This window comes from Salvia miltiorrhiza, chromosome 3, assembly GCF_028751815.1.
Source record: "Salvia miltiorrhiza cultivar Shanhuang (shh) chromosome 3, IMPLAD_Smil_shh, whole genome shotgun sequence".
NCBI lineage: Eukaryota > Viridiplantae > Streptophyta > Magnoliopsida > Lamiales > Lamiaceae > Salvia > Salvia miltiorrhiza.
Window position 1 is genome coordinate 13,961,243 of NC_080389.1, and position 16,235 is coordinate 13,977,477.

The 16,235-nt window shown below is 35.2% G+C and overlaps 2 protein-coding genes across 6 annotated transcripts; one reads left to right on the forward strand and one right to left on the reverse strand.

Moving 5' to 3' along the window:
- Nucleotides 1–10,693: 10,693 nt before the first annotated feature.
- Nucleotides 10,694–11,672, forward strand: LOC131017734 (F-box/kelch-repeat protein At3g23880-like). Its single transcript, XM_057946450.1, has one exon. The coding sequence runs from the start codon at nt 10,746–10,748 to the stop codon at nt 11,571–11,573; it is 828 nt and encodes a 275-aa protein (XP_057802433.1). The 5' UTR covers nt 10,694–10,745; the 3' UTR covers nt 11,574–11,672.
- A 785-nt stretch (nt 11,673–12,457) lies between these two features.
- On the reverse strand, nt 12,458–15,725 carry LOC131017735 (uncharacterized). Of its 5 annotated transcripts, none has more exons than XM_057946454.1 (8): nt 15,514–15,723; nt 15,290–15,397; nt 14,606–14,842; nt 14,473–14,513; nt 14,327–14,395; nt 14,134–14,221; nt 13,055–13,428; nt 12,464–12,986 (listed from the first exon to the last, which is right to left on the reverse strand). In XM_057946454.1, exons 1-8 carry the CDS (start codon nt 15,662–15,664, stop codon nt 12,600–12,602), a joined length of 1,455 nt encoding a protein of 484 aa, XP_057802437.1. In that variant the 5' UTR covers nt 15,665–15,723; the 3' UTR covers nt 12,464–12,599. The 5 variants fall into 5 exon arrangements, with proteins under 5 accessions (XP_057802438.1, XP_057802437.1, XP_057802436.1 ...); XM_057946453.1 differs by having other exon boundaries at nt 12,464–12,974; nt 13,055–13,506; XM_057946451.1 differs by having other exon boundaries at nt 12,465–12,986; nt 13,055–13,506; nt 15,514–15,722.
- Nucleotides 15,726–16,235: the final 510 nt, after the last annotated feature.

Below are 16,235 nucleotides of genomic sequence, written 5' to 3' on the forward strand. Positions count from 1 at the left end.
CTCGCTAGAGCAGCAACGATCGTAGATTAGTAAATTCTCTATCTCCGCTAGGTCTCAAGAAAATCAATTAACTCCCAATAACTCCTAAGAATAGCTCCCTATGATCCACCTATCTCCGCTAGGTCTCAAGGTTAAAATTATATCATACATTCCTGAATCCGCTAAACAGTTATCTCCACTAGGTCTCAAACCGAATAGCTAAACATGCAAACTATTGATCAGATAATTCACAAGAATACAAGCACAAGGAATTATGAATCATAAACTGAAGGCACAAAGGTATAAACAAATTAATCACATGAATTTAATCAACTATTTACAAACCCTAGAATCAGCTAAACGAAACTAGCCAAACATAATAAAAGAAAGCATAAACATAATAAAAAAGAACACAATTGAAATAACTGAATTATATAAAAACTGAATAAGAACGATTGTAGCGACTTGAATCTTCAATCTTGATCCAAGCCTTGAAAACTGGAAAATACATGTAAAGCTAAAGCTATAATGCTAGAATGTAATGTGTGGAACCCTAGATAGGTCAAAAGAGGACCTATTTATAGTCTTAGGGTAAAAACAAAGTTCGAAATCGAAAATAACTTGAAAAATTGGATAAACCCGCACTCAACACCGGTTCGGCTCCTTCTTCAAACTCGGCGACCGCCGATGTATAAAAATCAAGCACAAAATTCGTCCAGAGAGTTCGGCGGCCAACTCGGCATCCGCCGAATTGGTCGCCGAATTTACTCTCCACATCGCCAAACTCGGCGGTCAACGACGTTTTACCGCCGAAATCCATCTTTCTCGCCCCGACTTTAGAATCTTCGTCTTTTCTCGATTTTCGGACTCGATTCTCTCAAAACTCTTCTCTTAAGCATATTCCTTACTATCCATGCTACAATACCACTCATTCCTGCATCAAAATAGTCAAAACTACACCCGACCGTGAAATCATGAAATAATATGCAATGAATGTTGAAAATAGAAGTCAAGAAAAGCAGCAGCAATACAGCAGCAATAAATTCATTCAAACATTAACCAAAATCCCTTAATCATAGGGATTTTGGTAGACTTTCAGCTCCTCTTTAAACTCTATAAAACAGATGATTGTAATAGATACAATAGAACAACAAGCAATATAACAAAGATCATTTTGCTTCTCTTTATTCTCTGCATTATGTTAATACCAAGTTTTAACATGGTATCAGAGCAGGTTTAATCCTTGGAACTCAAAAAAAAAAAAAAAAAAAAATGGAAGAGAGAGAGAAAGTGAAAGGGGCGGAGCGATGGACGACAGCCATCGCGAATCTGACAGAGATGGCGTCGAATCTCGATTCTCTGCAGAAATTACTCATCAAGAAAGCTGTATACGTCGACGATGAAACAGTTGCCAAAGCCTCGCTCAGCTCCGAACAAGCCCGCTCGATCAAGGTTCTTGAACAAAGAGTTGAGACCTTAGAAAAAGAACTTGATGCTGCCATTTCAGCAGCGGCACGTGCACGCACAGAAAAACGGCATTCACCACCACCACCACTCCGACGTCTCCGACGACATCGAGATGATAGCGTTCGAGAGCTTGGGCTACACCAGCCTGAAGGACCTGATGCCGTCATCGTCTCCGCCAGCTGCGGCGTCGCCAACGGGCGGCAGCTGGCGCAAGATCCCGATCAAGAATCTGCTGGTGCAGCACGCGGCATGGGCGTACCTGCAGCCGATGGGGGAGGCGCGCGACGACGACGACCCGTGGTGGAGGCGGCTGGAGAGGAAGTGTTGCGGGCTGCTCGGCTGCTTCAACGACGTCGTCTCCGCCCTCTTCGGCCATTGGTTTTTCGACGAGAAAAGCTCGCGGCTGGGCAGAATGGAAGGAACGAGAGGGAGGCGCCTGGATCAGCAAATAATGAATTAAAATTAGGTATAGGGTTTAGTGTTTTCACACTAAACCCTCCTCCTTTCCTTTATTTGCAAAAATTACCCCATTCCTTAAAATCTGCCCCCCTAAATTTCAATAAAACACAAAGGCTACCCCGAGGTTTTGTTAAATTGCAGAACTTACCCCATCTTATGCAAACAGCCCCCCTAAGTTCTCGAAAATTCCAGAAAAACCCCAATCTTCTACATAATACTAAAATCACTTCCCAATTATGTAGAGAGTCCCTAAATTTTTCCGCTGCATATCAAACCTCTTGTGATAATAGGGATAGAGAGGAAGGGTGGATTTTTGATTGTGGAGCTACCGATTCGATGACCTTTGATAAAACTGATATTATTAAGTCGTCAATATCCCACCGAACACATGTTCAAACTGCAAGTGGTGATTTGACTCGTGTTGAAGGAGCCGGAACTATAGAAATTTCTCCTACACTACGTCTCTCAAATTGTCTATATGTTCCATCTATTTTCCATAAACTGTTGTCTATTAGCCATGTTACAAAAGAGCTCAATTGTACCATGATAATGCCTCCCCACTTTTGTTTTCTTCAGGATATCAGGACGGGGGAGATTATTGGACGTGGCACTGAGCGGGATGGATTGTACTATGTGGATGAGATAGCTCAGCAAGGCAAGGTGATGCTGGCTCACGGAACTGCTGACCGGGAAGCCTGGCTTTGGCACCGTCGGTTAGGGCATCCATCCACGGGGTATCTTAAGCTCTTATTTCCTAAATTAGTGAAAAATGAGACTCTATCTTGTGAGACTTGTGTTTTAGCTAAAAGCCACCGAAAAACTTTTAAGCCTAATGACACACAAGTGAACTCCATATTTTCTCTTGTTCATTCTGATGTTTGGGGTCCTTCACCTGTTGTGGGGGGTCAAGGTTTTAGATATTTTCTACTCTTTATTGATGATTGCACTAGGATGACATGGGTGTATTTTCTCAAAAATAAATCTCAAGTTTTTGAAAAGTTCACTCATTTTTTTAAAATGATTCAAATTCAATTTCAAAAACATATCCAGACACTTAGAACCGATAATGGGGGGGAGTTTGTCAATCGATCCATGCAAGACTTCTGTCAACAAAGAGGGATAATTCATCAAACCACTTGTTCCCATACTCCCGAACAAAACGGTGTTGCTGAACGAAAAAATAGAATTCTCCTTGAAATGACCCGTGCTATGATGCTTGAGTCTAAGGTACCCACCCACTTCTGGCCTGAAGCTGTCGCCACCTCTGCTTACCTTATAAATCATCTTCCCACCAGAACCCTCCAGCTTCAAACTCCTTTACAGAAATTATCCACTCTTTCTGATATACCTCTCGCTCTTACTCTTCAACCTCGAGTTTTCGGTAGTTTCGTATTCGTTCATATTCCCAAGCATGAACGGACTAAACTCTCTCCTTGTGCCATTAAGTGTGTGTTTGTCGGGTATGGTGTTAACCAAAAAGGGTATAGATGTTACAATCCTAAAACCCGTCAAATCATAACTACCATGAACTGCGACTTTCTTGAAACTGAGTATTTTTACAGTCCCCACCTTAACAGTCAGGGGGAGAGTGAGATCGACCTGTTAAGTTGGTTACCAATTCCAGGCCCGGAAGCAGACCCAACAGAAAAAGTTAGCCTTGCCACCGAGCATGTTTCATCCACTCCAGAACAATCTAGTCCGCTGCATGAGCCTATATCTTCTCCGCCACTGATATCTGAGGTAAGAGCTTCTGAACCTACTATTGTGGCTTCTGATTCCGCTGATAATATTTCTCAAGTCATTGAAGAAGAACAGGAGGATAATACAGTAGATGGAGATACTGGGAGATATGTGCTACCACCCAGGAGTAATCGAGGTGTACCTCCTAAACGGTATACCCCAGAGAAAGTTGTGAGGAATTCCCGATACTCAGTTGGGAATATCGCCAAGGGAAACTTGTCCAAAAATGCAACAGCCTATGAAGCAGCCTTATATGATGAGGAGATTCCACAAACAGCGGAGCAAGCCCTGAAGATCGAGCATTGGAGAAATGCTATGAAGAAAGAGCTAGGGGCCCTAAACCGGAATCATACATGGGAAAAGTGTCGGTTGCCGAAAGGGAAGAAAACTGTGGGATGCAGATGGGTTTTCACAATCAAACGAAAACCCGATGGATCTATTGAGCGATACAAAGCTCGGCTGGTTGCAAATGGCTACACACAAACATATGGGATCGACTATGCAGAAACTTTCTCGCCTGTGGCAAAGATGAACACTGTCAGGGTGCTCCTCTCCATTGCTGCAAACAAGGATTGGGATCTTCATCAGTTTGATGTTACAAATGCCTTCCTTCATGGTGAGCTTGAAGAAGAACGGGAGGTATACATGGATGCACCCCAAGGTTTTTCAGATGAGTTCGAGGAAGGGAAGGTATGCAGATTGAAAAAGACTTTATATGGGCTCAAACAGTCTCCCAGAGCTTGGTTTGGAAGATTCACCACAGCTATGAAGAAGTTCGGGTACCAGCAAAGCAATTCAGACCACACCTTATTCTTGAAGAAACGAGGTGATCTTATTTCTTGCTTAGTCATTTACGTTGATGACATGATCATAACAGGGGATGACTTAGAAGAAATCCAGAAGTTGAAAGCAAATCTTTTCAAGGAGTTTGAAATGAAGGACCTTGGGAGACTAAAGTACTTCCTCGGGATTGAAGTACTCAGATCGAGGAAAGGGATTTTTATCAATCAGAAGAAGTATACTCTTGACCTTCTTGCAGAAACTGGGATGCTAGATTGCAAGCCAGCTGAGACGCCTATGACTGTCAATCATGGGCTACAGATTGTGAATGGAGCTGAATTGGCGGATCGAGGAAAATACCAACGTTTGGTAGGGAAACTCATCTATCTTTCCCATACTCGGCCTAATATTGCGTATGCTGTTGGTGTTGTTAGTCAATTCATGCACCAACCACAGGCTGACCACATGGAAGCTGCGCTAAGAATTGTGAGATATTTGAAGAAGACTTTTGACTATGGAATACTGTTCAAAAAGACTGGACACCTTGAGATACAAGCTTATACCGATGCTGACTGGGCAGGAAACCCGAATGACAGAAAGTCAACAGCTGGATACTTTGCATCTGTGGGAGGAAATCTTGTCTCATGGAGAAGCAAGAAACAAAAGGTGGTTGCTCTCTCAAGTGCAGAATCAGAATTCAGAGGAATCAAGAGTGGGTTAACCGAAGTCCTTTGGCTAAGAAGATTGTTGATGGAATTAGACCTTCACCCAACAAAGACGTGCCAAATGTACTGCGACAACAAGGCTGCCATCAGCATATCTGAGAACCCAGTTCAACATGATAGAACTAAACATGTCGAAGTAGATAGGCACTTTATCAAGGAAAAGATTGAGGAAAAGATTGTGGAGCTCCCGTTTGTGAGGTCCGAAGATCAGCTCGCTGATATCCTAACCAAGGCTGTGGACTTCAAAAGCTTTTCAGAAGTTCTTGGCAAGTTGAATATCGGGAATCCCGTTACTCAACTTGAGGGGGAGTGTTGAAAATAGAAGTCAAGAAAAGCAGCAGCAATACAGCAGCAATAAATTCATTCAAACATTAACCAAAATCCCTTAATCATAGGGATTTTGGTAGACTTTCAGCTCCTCTTTAAACTCTATAAAACAGATGATTGTAATAGATACAATAGAACAACAAGCAATACAACAAAGATCATTTTGCTTCTCTTTATTCTCTGCATTATGTTAATACCAAGTTTTAACAATGAATTCCAAACAACAATAAAACGGGCGTAAAATCGACTTAAACCGCAGAATATAAACCGTATAAACCATGCAAAATGAGTGTTTATCACTTACCCTTCTCTTCATCCTTCTCATTTCCCTTAGACTTTTTTGTAGGCCATTGCACTTTCTGCCATTGCAACAAATATTCGATGCTTCTCTTTGATAGTTTGCTATAATTTGATCGGTGTATCACACACAAAACCATTAATCAATCTCTTATTTACAAGCTCATCTTGAATATTGTTCCCACTCAACTATGATTATTTAATTATTAGTATTAGCTGTTGAAAAGTAATTAAAGTTCAAACTAAGAAATCAGTGTTTATCGCTTTAGTTGCTTTTCAGTGTGTCCTTTTGATTTAATAGTATTTAGTGGAGTAGTTGCAGTCCTTTTGATTTAATAGTAGTATTATTTACCGGGGGAAAAGTAAAGGGAGTGAAAGAAAAAGAGAGAAATTGGGTTGCTCTCATCTTTGCAATTGGGCTAATAAATAAAAGTTTATATAATCCGGCTTAATTAGTGATCAATTAATTGTATGAGAAGATTATAAGATGACATGGGCTTATTTAAATTATTAATCGGGCCCTAGCTCAAATTTAGCTTAAAAGTATATATAATTGGGCGTAAGATCAAAGATGGCATGGCGCTCACTGCATTGGAAGTGGGAGACTACCCTGTTGTGTTTGCTTTTTATGAGATAATATAATGAGGTATAAACTTATCATTTAAAGTGGGGACTACATTTAATATCTTGTTTGGTTTGAAGAATAATATATTTTTTTTAAAAAAAAAGAGAGAGAAATAAATTGGTTAGCCTCATCTTTTGCAATTGGGCGATAAGTAGTCGCGTTTCATTAATGAATGGATAATTTTATTCATAGCCTTCATTTTACTCATAATATTTATATTATAAATAAGTATGAATTTATTAATTTACCCTATAGCCCCAAATTAAATACATAACCCCCAAATAATGTAAATTTTATTTATTAATTCATTCTAAAGTAGTTTTTTTTAATAATTACAAATTTGGAAAAATTGCATGTAAATGCACAAACTTTGCTCAAAATTCATATTTGACGTGAAGTTAGGATTTTACAATTAAATACACCAACTTTGTAAGTTGTTCAATTTTGACACCGATTTTTTCTCCAAATTTTAAAATGACGTTGCTCCTAGGCTGTCCTCAATTTCCTCCCCATCCCTAGGAAAATACTCATCATCAGTTTCAGTATCACTCTCTTCTCTCCACAATTCGGCCCTCTCTGATTCAGTTACTCTATTTGTGTCCTTCTCACTAACCGTTTCAGTCTCTTTTGCATTGACCTTCTCTGTAATCTTTTCAGTCATAAGCTCACTATGCTTTCACTCACCTTCTTAGTAATCCTCTCAACATGTTTATCACTTGATTTCTCCCTCACTTTTTCATTGATAGTCTCATTTACTGTCTCTACAACTTTCTCATTAACCTTACCCTTCTCTTCAACCTTCTCATTTCCCTTAGACTTTTTTGTAGGCCATTGCACTTCAGGACTAGCCTCATATGGTGCACCACCCAAGTTATCCCCAGTTTCATTCTCAATAACCATATTACTACCCTCTGAAATTGTCAATGCAGCTCTCTTACAACCCTCAACATATATTCTAACATATCTACGAGTTAACGTTGGAGTCATCTCACTTAACATAGCAAGGACATCATTGTCGTCCTCAACTAAGCTAAAAGAACTCCCATTCATATCCTTACACCAAATGTGTTCAAATGACTCATAACTTAATTTCTTGACTTCTTCAACTAAATCGAAGTAGCCAAAGAAATAAGTACCTAGCCCACTGCGACACTCGGTTTTTCCACCATAATACGCTTCACCCCCATTGTTAATTTGATGAAATCGACCACCATGTTGTATAAACAATCTAAAAGTACTGCAAATTAAAAAATAGAAGAAAAACTCAGCTAAATCAACAAATTCACACACTCAATTCAGTAAATTTCATACAAAATTGCAAACTTTACTTACCTATCTGTCCGCTTCGTACTTCCTCAATGATTCTTCAAAGTTTCAGTTTTTGGTTGTAGCCCTAATTTGTAGGTCTAGCCTTAGTATACAAAACGAGGCCGTTTTTCTTTTATTAATAAAAGCCATGTCACCACTACAACTTAACAGGTCAGATAAGAATTGAACACGTCGGATGATTATGCCACGTATTTAGCCGGAAAATTTAGGCAGGCCAAAAATTAAAATGGGTGCAACGGCTATGTATTGTCAGGCAGATTTTCAAGCTCATGTCTAAATTCAAAATCGATGAAAGTTGGCGTATTTATAGCAAATTAACCCTATACAATAACATGAACTTTGTCTATCTAGCTATAACAGCTGTAATTTTCTCCTGAATTTTTCTCTAGCAAGTGCGGCGAACTTCCACTTAAATTAAAGTTTCATCAAAATATTAAAGAAACAAAAGATCTATACGAGATATTGTATGTACGTGAGGAGAGTCGATGGTGATAAATGCTCTTGGATTCAAGTACAAGATTATGCAATGCAATATAATTATGTTGGGGACGTGACTTGAAAAATTTACCAAACAATTAATGTGGGATTTTTCTTAAGTGTACTCGTGTGGAGAGAAACAAGATTAGAAAAAGAGTGATTTCAATCATATTTCTTCTTGAGTGTACGCGTGTGACAAATAGGATTAGGAAAAAAAAGTTATTCCAACCATATTTGGAGTTAAATTCGTATACAATATGCATGATAATATTATACTCCCTCCGTCCACCAATCAACTTCCCATTTGGTGGTCGGCACGGAAACTAAGAAAGCTGAAAAATGTGGTGTAAAGGTGGTGTAAAAGACTAAAAGGGTAGTGTTAATGTATTGTGATTACTTTTACTAATCTTTCACTAACTACATTTCACATTATTTTAATGCCTTGACTTAAAGTATTTTTTTTTATAAGCTATTTATTTATTCTTTTTTTTTACACTTTAATTAAATAAACTAAAAATTCAGAAAATAAATAAACAAACTAAAAATTCAGAAAATAAATAAATAAATTAACTGAAAATTCAGAAAATAAATAAATAAACTGGAAAATAAATAAACTGAAAATTCGAATATAAATAGGTAAATAAATAAACTGAAAATTCAGAAAATAAATAAACTGAAAATTCGAAAATAAATAAATAAATAAATAAACTGAAAATTCAGAAAATAAATAAATAAATAAACTGAAAATTCAGAAAATAAATGAATAAACTGGAAAATTCGAAAGTAACAAAATAAAAAATAAACTAAAAATTCAGAAAATAAATAAATAAACTGGAAAATAAATAAACTGAAAATTCAAAAAATAAATAAATAAATAAACTGAAAATTTGAAAATAAATAAATAAATAAACTGGAAATTCAGAAAATAAATAAATAAATAAACTGGAAAATAAATAAACTGAAAATTCAAAAATAAATAAATAAATAAACTGGAAATTCAGAAAATAAATAAATAAATAATCTGAAAATTCAGAAAATAAATAAATAAACTGAAAATTCGAATATAAATAGATAAATAAATAAACTGAAAATTCAGAAAATAAATAAACTGAAAATTCAAAAATAAATAAACTGAAAATTCGAAAATAAATAAATAAATAAACTGAAAATTCGGAAAATAAATAAATAAACTTGAAATTCAGAAAGTAAATAAATAAATAAACTGAAAATTCAGAAAGTAAATAAATAAACTGGAAAATTCGAAAGTAACTAAATAAAAAATAAACTGAAAATTCAGAAAATAAATAAATAAATAAACTGAAAATTTGAAAATAAATAAATAAATAAACTGGAAATTCAGAAAATAAATAAACTGGAAATAAATAAACTGAAAATTCGAAAATAAATAAATAAATAAATAAACTGGAAATTGAGAAAATAAATAAATAAATAAACTGAAATACAGAAAATAAATAAATAAACTGAAAAATTCGAAAATAAATAAATAAATAAACCAAAAATTCAGAAAATAAATAAATAAACTGAAAACAAAATTTTCAGAAAATAAATAAATAAACTGGAAATAAAAAAACTGAAAATTTGAAAATTAATAAATAAAATAAACTGGAAATGCAGAAAGTAAATAAATAAATAAACTTAAAATTCAGAAAATAAATAAATAAACTGGAAAATTCGAATGTAAATAAATAAATAAACTGAAAATTTGGAAAATAAATAAATAAATAAACTGGAAATAAATAAACTAGAAAATAAATAAACTAAAAATTCAAAAATAAATAAATAAATAAACTGGAAATTCAGAAAGTAAATAAATGAATAATCTGGAAATTCAGAAAATAAATAAATAAATAAACTGGAAATAAATAAACTGAAAATTAGAAAATAAATAAATAAATAAACTGGAAATTTAGTAAATAAATAAATAAATAAAATGAAAATTCAGAAAATAAATAAATAAACTGAAATTTTGAAAATAAATAAATAAATAAATAAACCGAAAATTCAGAAAATAAATAAATAAACTGAAAATAAAATTTTCAGAAAATAAATAAACTGAAAATTCAGAAAATAAAAAATAAACTGAAAATTTTGAAATATCCTACTCTATTTAATTAAAATCAAAATTGGATTAATTAGACAAGTAATGTTAGAGTGTGGTGGGTCCAATTGATAAAGTGTAGTAATTTAAAAAGTAAGGGAGGGTATATAAGTCCAAAAAGCAGAGTGGGAAGTTAATTGGTGGACAAAATTTTAGAGGCAAATGGGAAGTTGATTGGTGGACGGAGGGAGTATATTTATTAGCATCACTTAAGAATACAAAGAATTGTGATTAGTGTAGGATTCTTCTTCTAATAATAATAATAATGCCCGTAAAGTAAATTAAAAAGTAGGGACATAATAGCCAAATCAAATTTTGTAAAATAAGGCTCTTTTATAATAGGTATATAGATAGATTGTTAAATAATAGACACTCACCAAAACCCTATTAACAGATCTGTAAACCACCGCCGCCGCTGCAGATGGATCGGGAAAACGCTCCTCCTCCGAGCAGGAAACTCTGCCATCTTCCCGAAGAATTAATCGAAGAAATACTGTCAAGACTTGCGGTGAAATCACTGCTGAGATTCAGGTGCGTTTCGAAATCATGGCGTTGTTTAATGAGTAGCGAGAGATTCATCAGAACCCAACTCGAGAAATCAAGCAATGACCCAACTGCCGCCCATTGGCAAGTTCTGTTCAACTGTGGCTGTGGTTCAAAATTTTCAACATCTGGATTGCAGCAATGCTCTGTGCGTTCCTTCTTGGATGACCCCGACGTCGATCCTTCCCCTATCGACGATCCGACCAATCATCATCTGACGACAGGTGGTTATCTCGTCGGAAACTGTGACGGGCTACTTTGCATTCTCAAGAAACCAGGGAGCTTTTTCTTGTGGAACCTAGCCACTAGAATCTCCATGGAATTACCCAAAATAGACCTCAAAATCACAAAATCTGGGTTCGGCCACGACGATGAAAGTGGTGCATACAAGGTGTTTGTTGTTGGGTCGACGTATGCCGAGGAAAAGCGAGAGTGGATAGGTAAGCATTATAGTTCGAAGACGAATTCATGGAAAACAGTAAAGCTCGGGTGCCATGCCGTCGGAGTTGGAGCTGAATATATAAGTCCCAACAAGTGGTTTAGGCATATGGTTTGGACGGCACGTAGGGTGAAAGAGAACACCGGTTATGAACCCGCCTTCATGACTCGCACGATTGTAAACAAGAGAATGAAGGAGTTTTTGCAGATCATGAATAATTTTGTTTACGTTGAAAGTTTAGTCTCGCCAGTTCCTCAGAATCTTTGATTTCTTGCTGTTTAATTAGGATTTATGATTTGTTAATTAGTTTGTGTAGGACAATACAATTTGAACACGATGTTTATTACGATTTCTTCTTATTGAAATGCTTTTATTATTGTGAACTAATCATCCTTCCACATCAACTGCTTAGAGAAGCTACGGATCAGATCTCATGTATTTATTTTAGTTGGTCTTTATACGAATTTTAAGTTTATCTAGCATGGGGAGTGATTATTATACAAACCACTTATTCTATAAAATGACTTCATCATGAATTTGCTTTTAAAAAATTAAGATTTCACTATTAAAAGTTTTCAAAAACAATGGAATTAATGTCGCCATTCACGAGATTCAAATCCTTGGCAATCAATTCATCTTTAGCAAAGTCAGGAATTCATTGTATATCTTTATAGATCTTCATAATCTGTTTGTAATTAATAATTAAGCACAGGAATCTTGATTTGGATTATGAAGCTGGGGATATGGTGACATATAGTAGGTTTTCTGTTTTGTTAGTTTATGCTTTATCTACATTAAACCACATCCTATCACTACAAAAAAAAAAAAATTATTAGTGGCATGAGGCTTGGTAGTTAATTTTTGTGTCATAAAAATTAGTGACGTTTTAAAGTATAACTATTAGTGATTAGCTACATCATCAAATGTCACTAGTTTAAAAGAGTTTCACACAAATTTGTGAATATTCTATGTTTGCATTTGAGCAGAAATTATCTAGTGAAAACATCAAGGCATGAAATCTTAAAGTCCAATTTTTTTTAAATTCTGATCTGCCTGAATAAGCTGCCATGTTTTAACTGGTTAATTCGGTTAACCGATTAACCGATCCGGTTAATGGGTTTTCGGTTAGTATTTTCGTCTCTAATTGGTTCCGGTAACTGGAAAATCGGACCGGACCGATTACCACCCCTACTTAGAGGTTATTAAACATCATGTAATAAACTCCAACAAATCCAATTTGATAGTAATAAACAACTTTTATTTTAAATTTGTTCTGAAAAAATTATCATATCACTAAGCATATCTAACAGATGATGCCCTCCTCGCCAACTTCTGATCTTTCTTTGGTTCCATCAATGGCGATGCAAATGCTCTACTGAAATTGCATTTGGGTGTTTTGTCTGCGAGCGGAGTTCTCCTACACGGCCTCGATGAAGCCATTCTTGAACTCGGCTGCTTATTTTCTTCTTTCACACGACTGATTTTCTCGCTTTCCAGAGCGACGGCCTCAAAATTTCTGCAGAGATTATCAAGTTGATGCACGGGAAAATTCACTTCCTTCTTCCCATTTTTCTCATCAATGGCGGCAGCTGTAATATCCCTTTTACTCGATTCTGAGCTAGGGTTCTTGCGATTTCTCTGAGGCATTTTTCTGCTTCTTTCCGCGTGCTGAGGAGTGCTCTGCAATCCCAATTAATTCAGGTTGTTATAAACATGTAAAATCCATCAATATTTGTTTGGAAACAAACCTCATCGAAGAATCTGTGGCGGGGCGAAGGTGGCCGCAGTCCAGAAGGCCTCATACTCTTCGGGATTTGCAAGCTGCTCTGCAAATTCGATGCTTCTTTCACATCTTTCGAATCAACGGATCTTCGCTGCTTGTGAACGGGCGAAAAGAGCGTTGCAGAGGGGAAATGGCGGGTCGGATTCGCAGGCGACGCAAATGAGCTTGTTGAATGAGTTGAAGCACTGATATTTCCAATCCCTTTTTTCCTAAATGAGAGTCTTGAAATTTTGGAGGTTGAAGATGAAGCAGAAGGTTGAGTTTTCTTTAATTCGGATTTTGATTTGGAAAGGGCAGAAGCTGCTGCAGATGTTGGTGTGAAGATGGGAGAGAATTTGGCTGCAGAGAGAGAGGTAATAGGTTGAAGATTTGATGAAATCTTGTAAGCTGATTTCTCTCCCATCACCAAACCTTGCCCTATTGAAGAGCATGATAAATAGTTGGACTCAAGATTCTAAACTAGTATAATATAACATTACAAACTGATAAAATATGTGTAAAATGGTACAAAAAAGGCCTTTTTGAAGTTCGGTTATTGGCATAAAATACACTAACTTTAGCTGGATTTTGATTTTGCACACAAACTTCAAAATTTGTACAAAAATGCACTCCCTCCTTCCTACCTCACTTCGCCTAATTCTTTTCGGCACGATTATTAAGTAGAGTAAGATTGTAGTATAAAGTATATGAGCCCCATAACTATTGTAGTGAAAATTTGTTACTAAAAAAAAGAAACATGCTAAGTCGAGGGAGTACATATTTAACAACAGCAATAATTTTATCACGAATTAATGAGATTTTCATAAAAATTAAAGTTGGTGTTACTCGGTGGCATAAATTTTCACAACCAAAACGACGTCGTCCGATTGGAGTAGTGACAAATCAAAGCTAACTCACACGATTTATTTTATTTGGACGAAAATCTCAATCATGGTTTCGTTAAGTTCGTATATTTTTGTAACAATTTTAAAATTGGAAAGCAACAGCAGAAATCGACAAAAGTTGTTGTATATTTTTACGCCAATAACCATTCGAAGTTCTTACCTAAACTAGTTCTTGTGGATTTATTCTCCATATTGTGGTTTGATATTGCTGGCCAATTCCTGATGCCTGATGCTCTTCTGGAGAATGACTAGAGACAAAAATCAATTTGAACATAATTTTTTTGTGTGTGTTATGATTTGAAATTGCACAACCAAATATTTGCTTAATTACCAAAAAAAAAAAAATTGTTTACCTCCTTTTTCATCTTCCCTTCGCTCTCGACATTGATGCTTCTTCCAATCGAAGTTCGATCAGATTTAATCTAGAAAACAAAACAGAAAACATTAATTCTCAATCAATATGGAAAAAAAAAATGTTTTCAAATGCTAAATCACTTACAACCACCTTGCTATTACAAGACCTATCACATATTCTTGAAGCTGCAAAAAAATAAGAAATTATTATATTGGAACAAAACAAGTGTAGGAAAATAAACTGAAAAAGGCAAACAATCTAGGAAAACTGTGGCTACATTGGGCAATTTGTTTAGGTCTAGATTTTGAACTTCTTTCTACCACATTCAAAGCTTTACTTGACTTGGATTCAGTGATTGATGGTTGAAGCTCAAACCAGTCTCCAAAAATGCTGACATTATTTTTAGTGGATTCAGATTCGGATCTTCGATTTCGGACTTCATGAGCAGCAGGTAGAAGACTGGTCGCACTGGCTCCATTGTTCATGAAGAAGAGTTCATCAGGATCCAGAACTCCTGTTTATGTAACAAAAGTGTTTAAAAATGGAACAAGATTAATTAGGCCACTAAAAAAAAATTATGATTCAGTGTGTTTATATATATTATATGCAAAAAAAATATCAATGAATTCTGATTTTTTTTTCTATATTCTATAAAATTGGTAAATAAATATATGAACTTTGATTATTTCAATTCCAAAATTTCCCTAAAATTAAGATTCTGGCTAAATCAAAGTGAATGTGCCATTGAAATATTTAGAACCTAGCTAGTCCCAATTTTTGGAAAATTTAATGCCACATCAATTTTGATTTAACCACAATCCAATTTTGTGAAAATTTTGGAAATCATCAAAGTTCGTGTATTTATTCACCCGACATTTTGTAACGATTTACTTCTAATCAAGATCCTCATTTTTCTTTAATATTCGTCGCTAGGAAAATTCAAGAACAGTTTAATTTATACCTGAACTGTTGAAAAAGGCGCTGTTCCATGCTAAGCTTCTTCTTAGAAAACTTGTTCTTGATTCTTGAACACACAGATTCTGCTCTTTTTGTTCCATTCTTTCAATTCCTAACCAATTTTTTTATGAATTACAAACAACAAATTAACAAAAATAAAATAAAAAAATCATCTATTTTTCGGTACATTGCAGCATAAAAAAAATCAAGAATTAAGAGAGTAAAAACCTGAGACGGAGGATTGAAGAGAATGATCACAAGCAACAAGAAAGTAATCATCTTCAGACAGAATATCAATCAGTTTAATCTTCTCATCAGCAACACTTAATCCAAAACTTGACCTCTTCTTCATCACATCGCCACTATGCCCAAATTCCATTCAAAACTTCCTTTTGTAACCTCTAAATTGATATAAACCTTTTTCTTTTTATTTTTGTTGGTCAATTGATATTGATATAAAACCTTTGTTACGGTTATTTCAGCCACTTCTTTTGTGGTATAAGTGAAATTAAGAGGTGGGCACGGTCAAAATTGTTAAATTTGGAAAAGAATTTGGTGAGTGATTAATTTTTAATTAAAAGGAACATAAATTTCTGAGAGGTAATTATTCAAGTCACTCGGATTGGTCGCGCTGGAGTAATTCGGTGCATATTTTACGCTCAATTATTTATTCCTAATTTATAACTAACGTACGCCATTATTCTCAGATTTAATGTAAAATTAATTAAATACTCTCTGATTTCGAGTTGGCAATTCAAGTCTAATTCTCTTGTTTTTGCCCTTATAAGTTATAGGTATAGGTATTAGATTTCAGAAGTGACATATTTCAAAATCATTATATAATAGATCATGGATTAGTCCTACGTGGTATTTCCATATTTTAGCCTTTTATTTTCTTAGTTCTCCAAGTATTATTACTATAGTTATTCATTCTTTGTCACAGCCCGCCC